General features: G+C 40.2%; 1 protein-coding gene across 2 annotated transcripts in view; it reads left to right on the top strand.

The window, feature by feature from the left end:
• capn15 (calpain 15) overlaps positions 1–18,547 on the top strand; it is a 54,210-nt gene extending 35,663 nt beyond the window's left edge. For both annotated transcript variants that reach the window (XM_036580623.1, XM_036580615.1), the window contains exons 3-12: positions 840–1,048; positions 4,934–5,117; positions 6,477–6,700; positions 9,575–9,700; positions 11,264–11,416; positions 13,507–13,668; positions 13,948–14,174; positions 14,618–14,781; positions 17,711–17,889; positions 18,087–18,547. In XM_036580623.1, coding sequence (XP_036436516.1) covers positions 840–1,048; positions 4,934–5,117; positions 6,477–6,700; positions 9,575–9,700; positions 11,264–11,416; positions 13,507–13,668; positions 13,948–14,174; positions 14,618–14,781; positions 17,711–17,889; positions 18,087–18,264 — 1,806 coding nt within the window. In that variant the 3' untranslated portion in view covers positions 18,265–18,547. The remainder of the gene's footprint in view (positions 1–839; positions 1,049–4,933; positions 5,118–6,476; positions 6,701–9,574; positions 9,701–11,263; positions 11,417–13,506; positions 13,669–13,947; positions 14,175–14,617; positions 14,782–17,710; positions 17,890–18,086) is intronic.
• Positions 18,548–19,024: the final 477 nt, after the last annotated feature.

The raw sequence follows: 19,024 nt of genomic DNA, 5'->3' as shown, positions 1-19,024 counted from the left end.
CTTTATCCTCCGGCCCTTGTTGGCCACAGCCACGCCGTACATAAGCAGGGTTTTCGCTAACAGTTCGCTCTAAGCTTAAGCTACACCTTCACAATAAGAGTCCTTATCAGAATAACACTGTAAGCAAATGCTGAAGAACTAATAACCCAAACCGACATGTCCAAAGCGGTTCTGTAACATGCTATAATATCGTCGCTGTCCAAACAAAGTTTATTTGATTTTTATGTTTCTACATAATGTGAGCAGCAACTGCAGCAGTTGTGTGAAAAGTTCATGATGAATTGACGAACGAAACTGCTAAACATTTTGGAATAAAAATTTGCTGGTGATAAAACTTTAAACATTAACATTAAAATGTGGCGCGTGCAGAAGTTATGGCACATTTTATATTTTATGTCAGGAGGTTAGGGAACCAGTCTTGTGACCGGAAGGTTGCCGGTTCGATACCCTCAGGCAACAGTACGTGACTGAAGTGCCCTTGAGCACCTAACCCCCAACTGCTCCCCGGGTGCCATGGATAGGGCTGCCCACCACCTTGGGCAAGTGTGCTCACTGCCCCCTAGTGTGTGTGTTCACTAGTGTGCATGTATGTGGGTGTTTCACTGCATTCCTCTGTGTGCAAACACAGTTGGCTGATGGTTCTGAATTCTATTTTCTATTCTATTCTGTGTGCAGTAGTGTGTTAACTTGTTCATTAACTTCTTTTCACTCGGAGAGTGTTACCTGATATCCTATGGGGTGGTAGATCCTGCCGCTCATCTGTCTACCGTCATAATGTAAACGCAACAGTATGTTACATTTTTACCATGTGGCTCATCGTTGATTGTGCTTGTGTGCAGAACGCGGTGAACTTCGTGGACGACAGTTTTCCCCCCGGTCCACGGTCAGTGGGCTTCCCCGAGAGTGACAGCGTCCAACAACGAATCAAGAAGTGGCTCCGCCCCCACGAGATCAACTGCAATAACTTTAAGGACCGTGGGGTGAAGTGGTCTGTGTTCCGCACGCCCCGCCCATCAGACATCCTGCAGGGGCTTCTGGGAAACTGCTGGTAAGAAAGATAGTGTTCAGTGTCTTCATTCAATTAAAGTGATAGTTTGGTGAAAAATCACCAAAGACCCCCAGTTTCCCCCCATATTACGCCAAATTAGCCACGTCGTGTTTGGTGTCTGAGCTTTGCTTCTTTAGTTTTAGCACTGGAGCTACGAGGCTAATGGAGCTAATGAGTAATAGAAGCTTATACCCCATCGATTAGCATGGTGCTAACTGCATGACTAAATGACATACTGTTCCTAAATTGTGTGGAGTTAATCTCAGTAGCACTTATTTGAAGGTTACCTGCATATTTCCAAAGCTTATTAGAGTCTTTATAAATAACTTTTCAAAATCATGCTGTCAGGTTTCTTTTCCTCGTCTGAATGGCTAAATAAACACATTCTACCACTTTATATTTTAGAGTGTTCACTGATTGATGGTGAGATTGCTGATTGGCGGCGCTGATAGAAAGAAGAGAAAATAACTCAGAAAAACTAAGCGCGAAAGTGGTTCAGCACTATCAGTACAGAACCTTTTGGAAATGGTTCTATATAGGACCAAAAAAGGTTCTGCTCTTATAACAATGTCAAGCTTGAAATAATAGAAGAGCCCTTTTTGGTGCTGTTGAACCATATAGAACACATTCTCTATCAAGCTGAAGAACTATTTCACCATGCAGAGAACCATTTAAGCATGAAAAGGTTCTTTGAGTGTTCATGGTTCTACATAGAACCACTGTCTGTACTAAAGAACCCTTGAAGAACCATCTATTTTAAAAGTGTAGATTTTATCAGAGGTGAATCCAGTAATGAGTATACGTTCCTGCTACAGCAGATTAGCTTGTTAATGTTGCCAAATATTATCATTATGATGTTACTGCACACGTTTTTCCCTCCTAGCAGTTTGCCAGCTTAATAAAATTGCTGAGTCTAAAAGCAGTGGTGGACAGTAACTAAGTATATGTAATTCTTTACTGTACTTAAGTAGTTTTTTCGTGTATCTGTACTTTACTGAAGTTTTTCCATTTTGGGTGACTTATTACTTTCACTCCACATTTCAAAGTCAAATATCTCACTTTTTACTCCACTACATTATGAGAAATCTGTCGTTCCTTTTGGTTTATGTGTGTATAAAAACGCAACGTCAAAACAAAAGAAGCGCGAAGCAAGAACACCAATCAGGGCACAGCGGTCACTTTGTTTTGAGCTTGTTTTGACCTGTTGGTCATACCGACCCAGTGCAGCACACGGTTCAACATCAGTGCAGCAGCGTAAAATTTTGGAAGCAAGTTTTTTATTAAACTTAAACTTGTAATTAAGTTGCAAATAAATCTTAAATCTTAAACTGAAACTTTGCTTGTTTGTAAAAAGTGATTTCAGAGCCACTCAGTTCTACCTGATGGAAACTGTTTGCCTTCAGTGTTTTGTGCTGATGATAATTTTAATAGACATCAGCGTCACTAATTAATGCCTCTATTAAAAGACTGGTTTACCAAGAGTGACACTGGAGTATTTTCACCTAAAATGAGTTAATGAAGTGAGTCTTGTTACAAAAATGATAATAGGACATCAGAGTCATAATTAATCTTTTAGTACTTTTACTTTCGATACTTAAGTACATTTGAAGGCAAATACTTTTGTACTTTTACTCCAGTTGAGGTCTAAAGGGAGGAACTTCTACTTTTACTGCAGTAATATTTTACCTTGGGTGTCTCTACTTTAACTCAAGTACATGGTTTGTGTACTTTGTCCACCACTGTCTAAAAGGCTCTGGCTCCGCCCTTCGCCACTGTGAACAATTCTGACTCATTTCACATTAAACCAGTCTGATTGACTTTGTTTACATCTTAACCAGAAATTCTGAAAAATCGGTTGAATCTCCCTTGGTGGAAAGGTCCCTTATGTCAATACAATGACATTAACGTCATAAAACATCTTGTGATTTCTGGTGTAAGCAGTTTATAAATATATAAATATTGCTTTCTAAATGGGAAACGACTTGACGGCACACAATAATAATAGTAATAATAATAATAATGAATATGTTAATTGGTGATTATGTGGTTTCTAACACTGCATGACATGCTGTCATTTTTAATGGAGTGAAGCATGGAGGGATAGAGACGGGGGAGAGAGGGGGGATTAGAGCTGTTCAGCTGTTTATCATCTGCCTCGGTTGCCTGACTGAATTCATGTTATCTGTTATGATCCAGCTTTACGGTCAGACTTGACCAATCAATTTAGCGATTAAACATCATCTTCACAAACGCTCATCCGAACAGATGTGAACAACGAACAAATACGGCCGTAAAGAAGTTTCCCTCGCGTGCCTCGGCCTGTGTTTGCCGCCAGGCTGTTTTTTATTGTTTGTAAACAGTGGTGGAACAGACATTACTAATCACACACAGACTTTCCATTCAGATGAACAGGGTTTACAGGCATGACTAATCGAGTGTGATCAGAGAGCCTGGCTCATCTGCCTCTCTGTGTTGTGAAGACGCAGCACAGTTAGTTTTTTCCACCACGTTGAACATATGGGTCAGATTTCTAACGTTTCTGCTGTTTGTGTTTCTTCTGTTTAGGTGAGATTTTAGATTTTGATATTAAATTTGATTACTTATTAGTTTTTTTTTTTCTGAATTAAAATGTTATTATCTTTTTCATCATTATTATTCTTTTATTAAGTTGGCTTGACATTTTGTCATTATTCTGCTGTTTTTCAACGATTTGTGCACATATGGTTTTCATTGAAATGCATTGAAACATTTCACAGACGCATCTACACACTAGCACACATATATACACACACACATTAGCAGCCACCTGGAATACCATAGGAACAGCCTAGCAACACCTTCACAACCACCTAGGTTACTGTAGCAACAGTCAAGCAACATCTTAGCTACCACCTGGTATCTGATAACCACGCAGGATACCATGTGGCGGCCTAGCAGCACCTTGGCAACCACCAAGAATACCATAGCAATGGCCTAGAAACACCTGGGTTACCATAGCAACAGCCTAGCCACACCTTAGCAACTACCTTGTATACCATAACAATACCTAATAACACCTTAGCACCCACCTGGGATAACATGCAAACTGCCTAACAACACCTTAGCAACAACCTGGGTTACTGTAGCAACAGCCTAGCAGCACCTTAGCAACCACCTGGTATACCATAGCAGCAGCTTGGCAACACCTTAACACCCACCTAGGATAACATACAAACGGCCCAGCAACACCTTAGCAACCACTTGGGATACCACAGCAACAGCTTAACAACACCTTAGCACCTGGGATAACATACAAGCAGCCTAGAAACACCTTGCCAACCACCTGGGTTACCGTAACAACAGCCTAGCAACATCGTAGCTACCACCTGGTATACCATAGCCACGCAGCATACCAAGTCAACGGCTTAGCAGCAACCACAAAGAATACCATAGCAATGGCCTAGCAACACCTTAGCAACCACCTGGGTTACCGTAGCAACAGCCTAGCAACACCTTAGCAACCGCCTTGTGTACCATAGCAACGCCTAGAAACACCTTAGCAACCGTCTGGGATTCAGTAGTAATGGCTTTGTCCACTCAATTCAAAGTTGGTTCACAAACCTTTTCTTTTAGTTAAATTTTGATTCTGACTACAGAACAACTCCACACAGTTGGATTTAGATATTAGCACTATGCTAATTGCTAATTAATGTCAAATGCTTGTTACATTAGCCTTGTAGCGCCAGTGCTAAAGCTAAAGAAGCAACTACGTGTGGGTAAGAGGGTGAACTGGGAACCAGATTTTCCACTTTAGTGTATAAAAATGTGTCTATATGACTGAAATGATGATGATGATGATGGTGGTGGTGATGATGATGATGATGATGATGATGATGGTGTGTGTAGGTTCCTCAGTGCTCTGGCGGTGCTGGCGGAGCGTCCTGAGCTGGTGGAGCGTGTGATGATCACCAGGTCCATCTGCCCCGAGGGGGCGTATCAGGTCCGGCTCTGTAAGGACGGGACCTGGACCACTGTGCTGGTGGACGACATGCTGCCCTGCGACGAGTACGGATACCTGCTCTTCTCGCAGGTGGGGCTGAAAACGTTACCTTTTCACCAAGACCAGCTTTGTTATTAAAGCAGAGTTATTATAGTTCTTTATTTTATATTTAGTTTTTATTTCATTTTTTGATTTCAGTTTTAAGATTAAAATTTTACTTTTTTATAGTCCAAAACACAAGAATTCTATTGTAGTTTTTATTTCATTTTCTATTTATTTTCATGTCAGATTATATTAAGCTTCGGTGTTTTAGTTTTTAGTGTTTTGATGACTATGATAGTACATATACGACGAGGGGAGGATAAACAATTCAAAATGCATGATTTCTTTATTTAGTTGTGTGCAAAAGTTTGGGCACCCCTGATCACATGACATACTGTGTTGATTTTCTAAGTGTAATCAGGTGAACACACTCTACAGTGACACACTTCTGTGCATTTTAATACACAGTTGCTGTTTGTTTACTAAATTCAGCATGTTGGGGAAGAAAACATCACTATTTGCATGAGCCAAGACTTAAAACTTACACTGATATTAAACATGGTTGATTTTGTCGTAGCGTCAAGACGAGAAAAAGACTGACTTAAGACCACCATCCTGACCCCCACACTAAACGATCGAGATGACCTGAGCGTGATGCGACTCTAACAAGACTCTTATGATTTTATTCCGACATTGGAAATTTGTGTGCAACAGTGAATTTGCTCGAAAAGTCGTTTGGTGTGAGGCCGTCATAACATTAATCCTAATCCTAACCCCAAACTCAAAGCAGTAGAGAGTGAAAGTGGCAGTGTTTTCTTATTGTTATTATTGTTGTTGTTATTATTAATACATTGTTATATCTTTAAGCGCAAGCACTCGGCACACTCTGTGACCTTTTAAAGACTCATTGTCTCACAGTGTGTTAACGTTTTATTAAGCTCTAAAATCTGCTAAATTTGGTATCGTGTTATAAACGTTTGTTTTCAGGGTCATTTTTAGGTCTGAATGTGATGCAGCCCTAACGCATGTCCTCATCAGTGTGGCAGTGTTCTAAAAATCCACTGCAGACGAGATTCACTCGGATTAAAAGATTATAAAATAGAATTATGAAAACATCGCTCTCTGCTTTCCTCTCTCCCTCTCTCGCTCTCTGTCTCTCCATCAGTCTCTCTCAATTTGATTCCATTTAAGTCATTCTGCTTTATTAGCGTGATGATACATTTGAGTGTTAAAGAATAATAAAGCATATTTTAATAAAAAACGTATTAGATTCTCTAGAAATGTTAAAGAGAGAGCTGTTAAACGCTTTCAGGTTGCAGCTGGATGAAAGGAACAGGAAGAAAAGTGAAAACTGAGATAATAATGCTGGTAATAATGTGCTGTAATGAGCTGTTCTCTCTGTCTCAGGCTCAGAGGAGGCAGCTGTGGGTGGCTCTGATAGAGAAAGCTCTGGCGAAGCTGCACGGCTCGTATTTTGCGCTGCAGGCCGGTCGGGCTATAGAGGGATTAGCGACGCTCACCGGCGCCCCCTGCGAGAGCCTCATGCTGCAGGTCAGCTCTACCAACCCGCGAGAGGAGCCCATCGACACCGACCTCATCTGGGCCAAAATGCTCAGCTCCAAAGAGGCAGGGTAGGAGAACGTACCGCACACACGCTCTTTCATTCGTTTATTTCACTTTATTTCTGTGTCATCATTATTATTAATATTAATATTATTAATAATATTATTAATACTAAGAACAACTGTAGATTTTTTCCTCCTTTGTGTTGTTCACAGCGCCAAAAAATAGTGCAAATAGTATCTTTTGCTCCTCACAAAATGGCCAGACGGTGAAAAGAGAAAAAGTGAAATGATTCAGAAAATTCAGTAAAATTCAGGAGCTGAAACTTTGAGTTCTTCCACATGTTGGTGTGGGCAATATGGCATAAATATCATATTGCCATACTTAGACATTTTAATGATACACTTTATTCATCACAGTATTTTGACACACAGACGCAATGCATTACTAGTGCCTAATGTAAAAACTGGGCAATGGTGAAATGACTTTTATTCTGCATTCTATATACTGGACTACACTAAATCCAATTAAACAGGCCTAATTGTGCTCTCTGATTAGTGAAACATGCAGTTGTTCAGTGTTCGTGTTCTTTAAATACACTATCTGCATGCATATTGTGTATCATGAGCACAAAAATTAACACCATAGCGATGAAATAGTCATATTGCCCATTTCTGTCCACATATAACTCAGAACTTCGCATGAGCTCTGTCCGAGCTCTTTTGAAGAGGACATGACAGATCAGAAGGCAGATAGTCCAGAAGCACTTTACTGGAACCATGCTATATAACATTGAAATTACCATGTCTTAAACATGTCATTGCAGATGTCATATGCTGTCCAGAGTTGTCATGACTAGGGAAGGGAATTGATAAGGTTTTATTGACAAAAGTGGCGTTATCAATTCTGCGTATAGGTCCAATTCTTTATCAATTCCCTTATTGATTCCTGATTAACTGTGTGGGGAAAAAAACAAAGGACAAAAGTATTGGGACACACCTCTTAATCATTGAATTTAGGTGTTTCATTCAGTCTCGTTGCCAAGGTGTATAAAATCAAGCACCTAGCCATGCAGCCTGGCTTTACACACATTAGTGAAAGAATGGGTCTAAAGAGCTCACTGAGTTCGAGTGTGGTGCTGTAATAGGAGCCAAGCACAATGCCAGGAGTCGGATGGAGTGGAGTAAAGCGCAGCCACTGGACTCTGGAGCAGTGGAAACCTATTCTGTGGAGTGATGAATCAGCTTCTCTGTCTGTCAGTCTGATGGACAAGTCTGGGTTTGGTGAATGCCAGGAGAACGTTACCTGCCTGACTGCACTGTGTCAGCTGTAGAGTTTGGTGGAGGAGGGATGATGATATGGGGCTGTTTTTCAGGGGTTGATCTAGAACCCTTAGTTCCAGTGAAGGGAAACCTTAATGCTTCAGCGCCAAGACATTCTGGACAATTGTACACTTCCAACTTTGTGGAACAGTTTGGGGAAGAACCTTTTCTGTTCCAGGCCTGGCTGGGTGAGTTTGGTGTGGAAGAACTTGACTGGCCCTCACAGAACCCTGACCTCAACCCCATCCAACACCTTTAGGATGAACTAGAACAGCTGTTCTGGATGAACGGGCAAAAATTCCCACAGACTCTCTCCAAAATCTTGTAGAAGCTTCCCAGAAGAGTGGAAGCTGTTAGAGCTGCAAAGGGGGACAAACTCCATATTAATGCCTATGGATTTAGAATGGGAGTCATTAAAGCTCCTGTAGGTGAGATGTGTAGGTGTCCCAATACTTTTGTCCATATAGTGTGTGTGTGTGTGTGTGTGTGTATTTATTTATGTATATGCTATTATAGAGAATATGTTCATCAACTGACGTATATTGCTGGTGTTTCCACCTTCATTTTAAATGATCATTTTACAGACATTGCAAGTAGCACTGTTGTCATCTCTCTTTGTGACATGAAGCCACGCTTTGGAACGCTTCTTCCTCTCCTCCCGCAGTGTCAACGTAGCGTTTGACATCGTGACGCATGAGTTCTTGCAACGAGCAACTGTCAGAAAATGATGCCGGCATGGATATAAGGAATGTATGACCTCGGAGGCATGACCGCAGAGTGCACTCCAGATAGGCGTTGTAACATCAAACATTATGGCTGTGTCTGAAACATAAACGCTGCTGCTCATGCAGTATTCAGGAAGACAGGAAGGCACCCAGTCATGTCCGAGCCTAATGTGCAAAGCGCTTCCTGCTGAGGTTTCTCCGTTCTGCTGCTGTTTTTTTGAAGGCAGCATAGATCTATCCGACTGCCTTACATACCCCATAATCCCTTTGCGTCAGCGCCGATGCAGTTGGGGAAGAGTCAGTGAAGGAGAGAAACCGTTTTTTTTTTTTTTTTTTTCTTTTTATTCTGGCTATAAAAAGTTCAGCATGCTAGTCTTCTTAAAAGGACTTTTTCTAGATAAAGGTTGCTAACAGCTAATGCTAACAGCTAGCAGTGAGCTGTCATATCTTGGCAATGTCGTGATGTGTCGCTGCCTTTGGAGCGCGTCTCAAAAGCGATTCAGTTGTGGACACCTTCATCACAAAGCCGCCTTCTGAGGCGCTGACTTACGAGACAGCACAGTCAGCAAGACACTGAGAACGCTGCCCTCAGTTTCAGACAGAGAGTTTGACATCCGTCATGACAAGTACTGGTATCTTGGTTGTCGTCATGCCAGTGCCAGGGACACCAGTAAATGGTTGAGTGAGTTTGTGTCGCCTGAGAAAGTTCGCAAAAGTCAAACAGAGCAAATACAGATCTGAGAAATTGCGCTTGGAGTGAAATGTCATCTGAATAAATCACACAAATACGTTTCATATGTAAAGGCCTTCATTAAAAATGAACATAAGTAGATATGATGACCAAATGTCCGCAGCCGTACCATCTAACTGATTCTTAATTTGTTACTTTTTTCAGCTTCCTGATGGGGGCGTCCTGTGGGGGCGGGAATATGAAGGTGGATGATGTTGTATATGAGTCTCTGGGACTCCGCCCACGCCACGCCTACTCTATACTGGACGTCCGGGACGTTCAAGGCTACAGGTAAGACTCAGACTCATTGTGTTGTGTGTACCACGGGTAAGATGTGTTATTAGGCATGGTGTAAAACCTGTTTCTCTGTAACCTACAGTCTCCAGTGGCGTATTGCTTATATAAAACGCAGACACTTTACAATATAATCAAATATGAAGCTGGAGCCGAGCTGAGCTCAGTCTACTGTTGTGATAATTTTATTCTACTGTTATTAAATATCTGCTGTCACAGCATTCATCATAATACAGGGTGTCCCAAAAAAACTGACATCATTTGAGATGTGAATATCTGAGTAACTACACATCATAGGCAAACGAAATTAAATAGGCTTCATGTTGAACAATACAAGATTTATTTATCAAAATTCGAGGGATGTAGATTTTATAACCGATTTCACAGCTTCACAAATGTAATATTTTCCGATACTGGTGGTCGTCCAGATCCCTTTGCCCTGCACAGACAGCCGTCCTCTTTGAGTTTTTTTGTGCCGTGTCCAAATCTGCTTTCCAGTTCGGTGCATTTTTATTGACTTTTCTCGAAAATGCCGCTGCACACTCTCGTTTGACTGTGTTCGACCGTATTCTAACACACAAAATGCCTTTTCATTTCTAGTGAACACCATTCTACAACCTTAAACTTGGTTAGCTTTTTACACATTTTGTTAAAATTTGAGATCATTTGAGGAGAATTGGCTGTTATTAGACTATGAAATGATGTCAATTATTTTGGGACACCCTGTATTAAAACCTGAAACTGAAGCTTAATAAAAGTACTCTAAAACTATTTTCAGAGAATAAAAAAGAAACTTAAATTAAACTACTAACACTCTTAAAACTGATGACATGAAGAACTAAATAAAAATAAAAACGAATGAAAATTTAAAACTATAATAACCCTGGTTGTGAGGCAGTCACAGGTGTGCTTATAGTGAGTATTTTACAGGGGCTTCATACATGGCTCAGCCAATCAGAATATAAGAGTAAAACCATCTGTTATCTAATAATTGTTACTGTACTGTTGACTTTACAGTATCACACAATCCTGTAAAGTCAGCAGTACAGTAACAACAGTACAATAATAAATAATGTTTTGAGATGTCTGTAGAATTTAAGCATTCATAATTAAAACAGCGTAACTCAACAGATGAGTGCTCCAACAATAACACAGCGTTCTAGTTACAACAGCATTACTGTAAGTGTCTTAAGCATATTGACTGTTCAACTGAAGAAAGCAGCATTCTAGAAGAGTTCTAGATAGTTTGTGTCCTCCAGGATTCTAGAACATCTGTATTCAACAGGGTTCCAAAAGGTTTGCGTTCTTTAGACGTTTTGCATTCCTCAGGGTTCTAGAAGTTCAGGTTGTCCAAGGTTCTAGAAAGTTTGTGTTGTTCAGAGTTCCATCTGTCAGTGTTCTCTAGGGCTCCAGAAGGTTTCTGTTCTCCAAAGTTGTGGAAGGTTTTGTTCTACAGAGTTCCAGAATGTCCTGTTCCCTAGCATTGTAGAAGATTCTGTCCTCCAGGTTTCTCGAGGGTTTGCGTTCTCCCGGTTCTAGAATGTTCTTGCTCTGTTCCAGGCTGCTGCGTCTGCGGAACCCGTGGGGTCGGTTCTCGTGGAATGGTTCCTGGTCGGATGAGTGGGCCGATTGGCCGCAGCACCTTCGTCACGAGCTGATGGCTCACGGCAGCAGTGAGGGCGTCTTCTGGATGGAATACGGAGACTTCATCAAGTCAGTCAATAATCAATACATACTGATACATGCTGTATTACTATATTAATATGTACACTTATTAGTAAATGGAATATGGGTAGTTATTAACCAATGCATCTGAATTTTTCAGGGTTCATGCTGTAATAATACACTTGATCTGTACACTTGATAGTATATGGAGTACAGAGACTCAAATTAGTACCTAATTAATACATTTCTACCAGTGTATAGTGATGTATTGTGTGTGTGTGTGTGTGTGTGTGTGTGTGTGTATACATATAGCTATATGTATATTTATATATATTGTGTATATACACTCATTAGTAGCATGGAATATAAAGGCCTTAGCAAGTCAATCAATAATATTAATCAATTAGTGCAGTAATGTCTTTGTATTTTCAAAATAGTATCTTTACAGGAGAAGGAAAAAAACATTGTTGACGTTTACTGTACGATAATGTTATTTTAGTCCATGTGATTTTTAGCTATTTCTGTTGGTCCATTCACCATGTTCAGATACTGTAAAGGGCAGCTGTCTTTCAGCTGGAAAATAATGAAGAAACAACAATATTGGTTGAAGAGTGTGTGAGATGTAATCAGAGTGATTTGGTGTGAAATGGTTCAGATGTCTTTACAGTGGTGGTGATAGGAACCAGGGGTCGCCATGACTACAACACAAATATAGACAAACTCTTTTCAAAACCATCATAAAACGGTGTCTCAGTCATCAGGCAGTGAATTCATAACCATTTCATGTAGGAACTTTCTGTGAGGGAGCTTTTAGAGGTGGACGTCTGGTTCCTATCACCACCACTGTGAACAGTTCTGACTGTAAGTTTATCTAGAACTCAGCGTTTCACACCAAACCACTCTGAACCGCTCTGTGTACATCTGTCTGTTTATCTGTCTGTCTGCCTATCTTTGTCTCTCTATCTTTGACTCTTTGTCTTTGTCTGTCTGTCTTTTGATCTGTCTGTCTATTTATATATATGTCTGTCTGTCTGTATATCTTTCTAGCTGTCGATCTTATCTGTCTGTTTGTCTGTGTGTCTGTTTTTCTAGTTAGCTGTCTGTCTGTCTGTCTGTGTGTCTGTCTATCTGTCTATTTGTAAAGTGTCCTTCCAGTGTTAGTAGTGTGATCTGTCTCTGAATTACCTGGTGGTGACAGAGGTGTGTGAGAGAAAGAGAGATGAGGGATAGGTGTCAGGTTGATTGTGTGTGTGTGTGTGTGTGTGTGTGTGTGTGTGTGTGTGGTTTTGTACTATGCTCATGTTAGGTATCTGTGTAAATTCTTTCTTAGAAGGCACATTTTAAACTTCCATCAGGATCAAACTTCGTTTACCTACTAAAATATTTCACTCTGTGTGTGTTCTGTCACCTAGAAACTGTTTAAGTGATCTAAATACTTTAAAACACACGCGCAGAGGTGAAATATAGACAACCACTCCTTCCATCCCATGATTTATTCACACCTGCCTACTGACACAAAGAAACGCATCTGTACAGAGAGTGAGTGTGTGAGTGTGTGTGTGTGTGTGTGTGTGTGTGTGTGTGAGTGTGTGTGTGTGTGTGTGTGTGTGTGTGTGTGTGTGTGTTCTCTCTTTGTCTTTAATAAATCATTGAATCCGTCAGACTGATCTGTGTATGTCTACTCACTCACTGTAAGAAGCATTTGAACTCTCATGAATTATGTGTGTTTCTGTATTTTCAGTCCTAAATATTAAAAAAGCAAGACCAACAGGACCAACAGAATAATTCTGTTTTTATAGAAATGCATTTAATTTTTGAAAACTGAAAGAGCAAAACCATTAGAATCAGACTTAGAAAGTTCTTATTACATATAGAAACTTTTATATATATATATATATATATATATATATATATATGTATATATATGTAATATGATCAGTACATGTAACAACTATACAATCCACGTGGAACACATTATTTTGACATGTAGATGCATATATCTGAAACATACATATATATATATATATATATATATATATATATATATATATATATATATATATATATATATATAGGGCTTGGTGTGACTTAACGTCCTGATATTGTATAAAACAATCCTGTGTTTGTGTGCTGTGCAGGTACTTTGACTCGGTGGACATCTGTAAGATCCACTCCGATTGGCAGGAAGTTCGTGTTCAGGGCAGTTTCCCCAGCAGGGCCAGCGGACCACTCACTGTTACTGCACTCACTGTACTGGAGAGAACCGCACTGGAGTTCGCTCTGTTTCAGGAGGGCAGCAGGTAACACATACAGTATAAACTAAAGTCCAACAATGACCTGTCCAAGAAAATACCCCAACAAAAAATTCTGTCTGAGCCGACTGTATCACAGATACCTGTACTCCTTATTTACTATATAATACTTTGTATTATAAATATATATATATATATATATATATATATATATATATATATATACTTATTTTTCTCTCTGTTTCTCTCTGTCTATACTTATTTCTCTCTATTTACACTTATTCATCTCTCTCTTTCTCCCTCTCTCCCTCTCTGCCGTTGCTCCAGGCGTTCAGACACTGCAGACAGTCACCTGTTGGATCTGTGTATCATGGTATTTCGGGCATCCTTTGGCAGTGGGAATAAGCTGGTTTTGGGCCGCCTGCTGGCCCACAGTAAGCGGGCAGTGAAGAAGTTTGTGGGCTGTGATGTAATGCTGGAGCCGGGCGAGTACGCTGTGGTCTGCTGCGCCTTTAACCACTGGCAGATGAACGTCACGGGATCCCCCACTCCAGGTGAGAACTAGAGATTGTATTGTAATTAAGTATTTGTAGGAGTTAACAAACAGGTATTCTGTTAACGGCTGGGAAGAAGAAAGACGAGCTTCAGCTGACATTAATGTATCATAGTTATGGCTCATTATTCTCAAAAAGGGAAAACAGTGCGCGTGTTTTCACAATTTGAAATCATTTTATTAAATATGTAAGTCTATATCTGTAGATGGTTATTTTCATAGTTATTTTTTGTGGTCTTCAGTGTCAATATATAATCCACACTTAGAATTGAGCATGAAGAAATGCATATGATAATTATTTGCAGTTGTAAACACCAAATTATATGGGAAACTGTGTTGTAATTTTTGTAATATATTGGATTTTTAGCTGTATTTCCCAGCTTTAATATGAGTAATGTGTATGTTTGAGTGTGGGGAGTTGTGTAAAATGTGTGTGTCCTGCAGTACCCAGTCCCACCAGTGGGCGGGGCCAGAGTCAGGACTTCCCCGGCTTCATCCTGGCCATCTACAGCAGCAGGCAGGTGATGGTGGAGCAGGTGGACGCCACGGCAACCACGCTGGCTGACGCCATCATACTGCTGACAGAGAACAAAGGAGAGAGACATGAGGTATACAAACACACACACACACACACACACACACACACACACACACACATGCAGACATGCACACATATATAAATGTGTTTATTACATTTTGTCAACTTTTGGTCAGATTATTCACCAACTGGCAGGTGAGACATGTATAATCTATTATCATGTAGTCCTGAAATAAAAATAGGTAACACATGAGACACTGATGCTTGTTAATATGTGTTTTAAGAGAGAAAATGTTTTGTTGTGGTATTAGGCCTTAGAGGTGTGCATCGTCATACCTATCGAAGCCATGCAGGTCAAAGTTCTCGTTCAGTGTGAATTCTGAATAAGGAATCAGAGGAAGGCCACTGCTGCGCCCAGAGAGTTCTGAGAAGTGTGGGTTGGGCTTGGTTATTTCAGTATCAGATATCAGATAGGACTTATCTTAGCTTCTTTCCTTAATCAGGTATTTGAGGTAGCATATTAGTGCTAACATACTACTTCAAATACCTGAGTATGTTAAAATCACAGTATGTTAGTCTGTCAGAAAGTCTGTTAGTATGTCAGTGAGCGTTGGTATGTTAGTATGTTGGAGTAAATCAGTGAGTATGTTAGTATGTCAGAAAATATGATAGTTTGTTAGTAAGTATATCAAAATATTAGTATGTTAGAATAAATCAGTATGTTAGTATTTTAATGAGTATGTTAGTATTTTAGTGAGTATGTCAGTGAGTATGTTAGTATGTCAGTTAGTATGTTAGTGAGTATATCTGTGAATATGTTAGTATGTTAGAGTAAATCAGTATGTTAGTATTTTAGTGAGTATGTTGGTATTTTAATGAGTATGTTAGTATTTTAGTGAGTATATCAGTGAGGATGTTAGTATGTCAGTTAGTATGTTAGTGAGTATATCTGTGAGTATGTTAGTATTTTAGTGAGTATGTTAGTATTTTAGTGAGTATGTCAGTATGTTAGTATTTTAGTGAGTATGTCAGTATGTTAGTATTTTAGTGAGTATGTTAGTATTTTAGTGAGTATGTTAGTATTTTAGTGAGTATGTCAGTATGTTAGTATTTTAGTGAGTATGTCAGTGAGGATGTTAGTATTTTAGTGAGTATGTCAGTGAGGATGTTAGTATTTTAGTGAGTATGTCAGTGAGGATGTTAGTATTTTAGTGAGTATGTCAGTATGTTAGTATTTTAGTGAGTATGTCAGTATGTTAGTATTTTAGTGAGTATGTCAGTGAGGATGTTAGTATTTTAGTGAGTATGTCAGTATGTTAGTATTTTAGTGAGTATGTCAGTATGTTAGTATTTTAGTGAGTATATCAGTGAGGATGTTAGTATGTTAGTGAGTATATCTGTGAGTATGTTAGTATTTTAGTGAGTATGTTAGTATTTTAGTGAGTATGTCAGTATGTTAGTATTTTAGTGAGTATGTTAGTATTTTAGTGAGTATGTCAGTATGTTAGTATTTTAGTGAGTATGTCAGTGAGGATGTTAGTATGTCAGTTAGTATGTTAGTGAGTATATCTGTGAGTATGTTAGTATGTTAGAGTAAATCAGTATGTTAGTGTTAGTATGTCAGAAAATAGGTGTTTGTTAGTGAGTATGTTAGTATATTAGTATGTCAGTATGTTAGTGTTTACAAAAATACTACCTAAAATACCTGAGTGTTGGAACGTCCGTGTGTCAGTGAATATCAGTGAGCATGAGATGTTAGTATGTCAGTGAATATGTTAGTATGTTAGTATCAGTGTCAGAGTGTCAGTGTGCTAGAGCATGTTAGTGCATCAGTGATTGTTATAGTGTCAGTGTCAGTTTGTCAGTGAATCAGTTAATGTGTCAGTGCCAGTGAGTGTCAGTTGTCAGAATGTCAGTCAGTGAGGGTCAGAGTGTTAGTTGTCAGTATGTCAGTGAGTGTTAGTGGCTCAGTGAAAATCAGTATGTCAGTGGGTCAATGAGAGTCAGTGTCAGTGAGTCACTGAGTCAGCCTGTGTCAGTGAGTGTCACTATGTCAGTTGTCAGTATGTCAGTGAGTGTCAGTTGTCAGTATGTCAATGAGTATGGCAGTGAGTGTCAGTGTCAATTGTATGTCAGTGTGTGTCAGTTAGTTGTCAGTATGTCAGTGAGTGTCAGTGGATCAGTGTCAGTTGTCAGTACGTCAGTGAGTGTTAGTGGGTCAGTGAGTCAGTATGTCAGTGTCAGTTATCTGTGTCAGTAATCAGTATGTCAATGAGTATGCCATGAGTGTCAGTGTCAGTTGTATGTCAGTGTGTGTCAGTTAGTTTTCAGTATGTCGGTTAGTTGGTCAGTTAATGTGTGAGTCTGTGTCAGTGTCAGCTGTCAGTATGTCAGTTTGTCAGTTAGTGTGGGAGTCTCAATGTCAGTTGTCAGTATGTCATTTAGTTTCTCAGTGTGTCTCGGGTAGTGTCAGTTTTCAGTATGTCAGTTTGTCAGTTGATGTGTGTGTCAGCGTCAGCTGTCAATATGTCAGTTAGTTTGTGAATCTCAGTGTCAGTTAGTTGTCAGTTTGTCAGTTTCTTTGTACGTTAGTGTGTGAGTCAGTAGTGTCAGTTGTCAGTCAGTGGATATGTCAGTGAGTACGTTAGAGAGTACTTCAGTGTGTTAGTGAGGACACTAGTGTGTATGCTGGTGTGTTGCTGTCAGTGGGTATGTTAGAGTATGTACTGAGGGTGTTAGTAAGTGTTAAGCTGTATGTCAGTATGTTGGAGAGTATGTTGTTATGTCAGTGATTATGTAAGAAAACGTTATTATGGTAAGAATGTTAAACTTTCTGTGTGCATTTTTAATCAATGGCAACACAAAATGTTTGAACACAGTTGTGGATATTCAAATAGGAGATATGGCTAAAATGCTCATCCCTGATAATTCAGAACTATGGACATGTCATGACCTGTACTGATACATCATGTCTCTCTCTCTCTTGTTCTCTCTCTCAGGGCCGCGAGGGAATGACCTGCTACTACCTGACGCACGGGTGGGCCGGGCTAATCGTCGTTGTGGAGAACCGACACCCAAAGTACTACCTCCATGTATCATGTGACTGCACGGACAGTTTCAACGTGGTGTCCACCCGCGGCAGCCTCAAAACAATCGACAGCGTTCCACCTTTACACAGGTACACACGCTAGAAACATCACCTTTACCTGCCAGACTGGACAACGTAATCCTATCGACCGTATTTTTCTCTCTTCGTTTTCCTTTATGTTTTCTTTCCTCTCATTCTTCCTGAATGTAGATCTAGTTCATTGTCGCCTTAGTCTGTGAGGCACAAAACCGCTTCTATTAATCATTTTTTATGTGTCTGTGTTGCAGGCAGGTGCTGGTGGTCCTGTCTCAGCTGGAAGGGAACGCTGGTTTCTCCATCACACATCGACTAGCCCACCGCAAAGCAGCGCAGGCTAATCTGGGGGACTGGACCCCCACCAAGGCCACACACTCGCCCCAGCTCACCACGGACACAGAGGGGCTTCATAAACCCCGCCCACTCTGACACACACACAGCCATACACACACACACACATTTGGAAGGTCAGGGTGAGCATGCTGGAACTACTGAGCCAATCACGTGTCTGCTCACTGAGCCAAGACCCGCCCACTGCAAACACACACACACATACACACACACTGCACAAGGACAGATGCACTCGCATGCATACAGCCATATTCATACTTAAATTACCACACACACACACACACACACTGCTATAGATGAGTGTGTGTATACAGTACTGTGCAGAAGTCAGAGACCCCCTGCTTCATTTATTTAATTTCTAGTTAAAACTGTTCAGTGAGTACAAGTTACTCATTTTTCAGGGGATATTTATGAGGTGATTTAGATATAAGATAATCCACTTGCATAAGGAGAAAAAACACAGGAGTTTCCAAAACTGCAGTTCAAAAACTGATTAAGAGCTACAGAGAAAATGTGTCTCCTAACAACCACCTGGAAGACCTGGTAGACCCCCAAACTGCCCCCATCAGATAAACAGCACTTAAAGCTTTCATCTCTGAGAGAGAGGAGAAAATCAAGCTGATCAGATCTGAAAACATCCACAGGTGTTTCTGTCCATCCTTCCACTGTGAGAAGACGACTCAGCGCTGTGGGTCTGAAAGGATGTGTAGCTGATCAAGAAGAGCCTCACTGAGAAAAGGAGACGGACACATCAAACAAAGAAGCTGAACGATGGACTGACCACCCCAGAGTCCAGATCTCAACACCACTGAATGTGTTTACGTTTAAGGCATTTAGC

Source organism: Colossoma macropomum, unplaced genomic scaffold (genome assembly GCF_904425465.1).
Source record: "Colossoma macropomum unplaced genomic scaffold, Colossoma_macropomum, whole genome shotgun sequence".
NCBI lineage: Eukaryota > Metazoa > Chordata > Actinopteri > Characiformes > Serrasalmidae > Colossoma > Colossoma macropomum.
The sequence above is the reverse complement of the archived record's forward strand: the minus strand, read 5'-3'. Positions and strand labels throughout refer to the sequence as shown.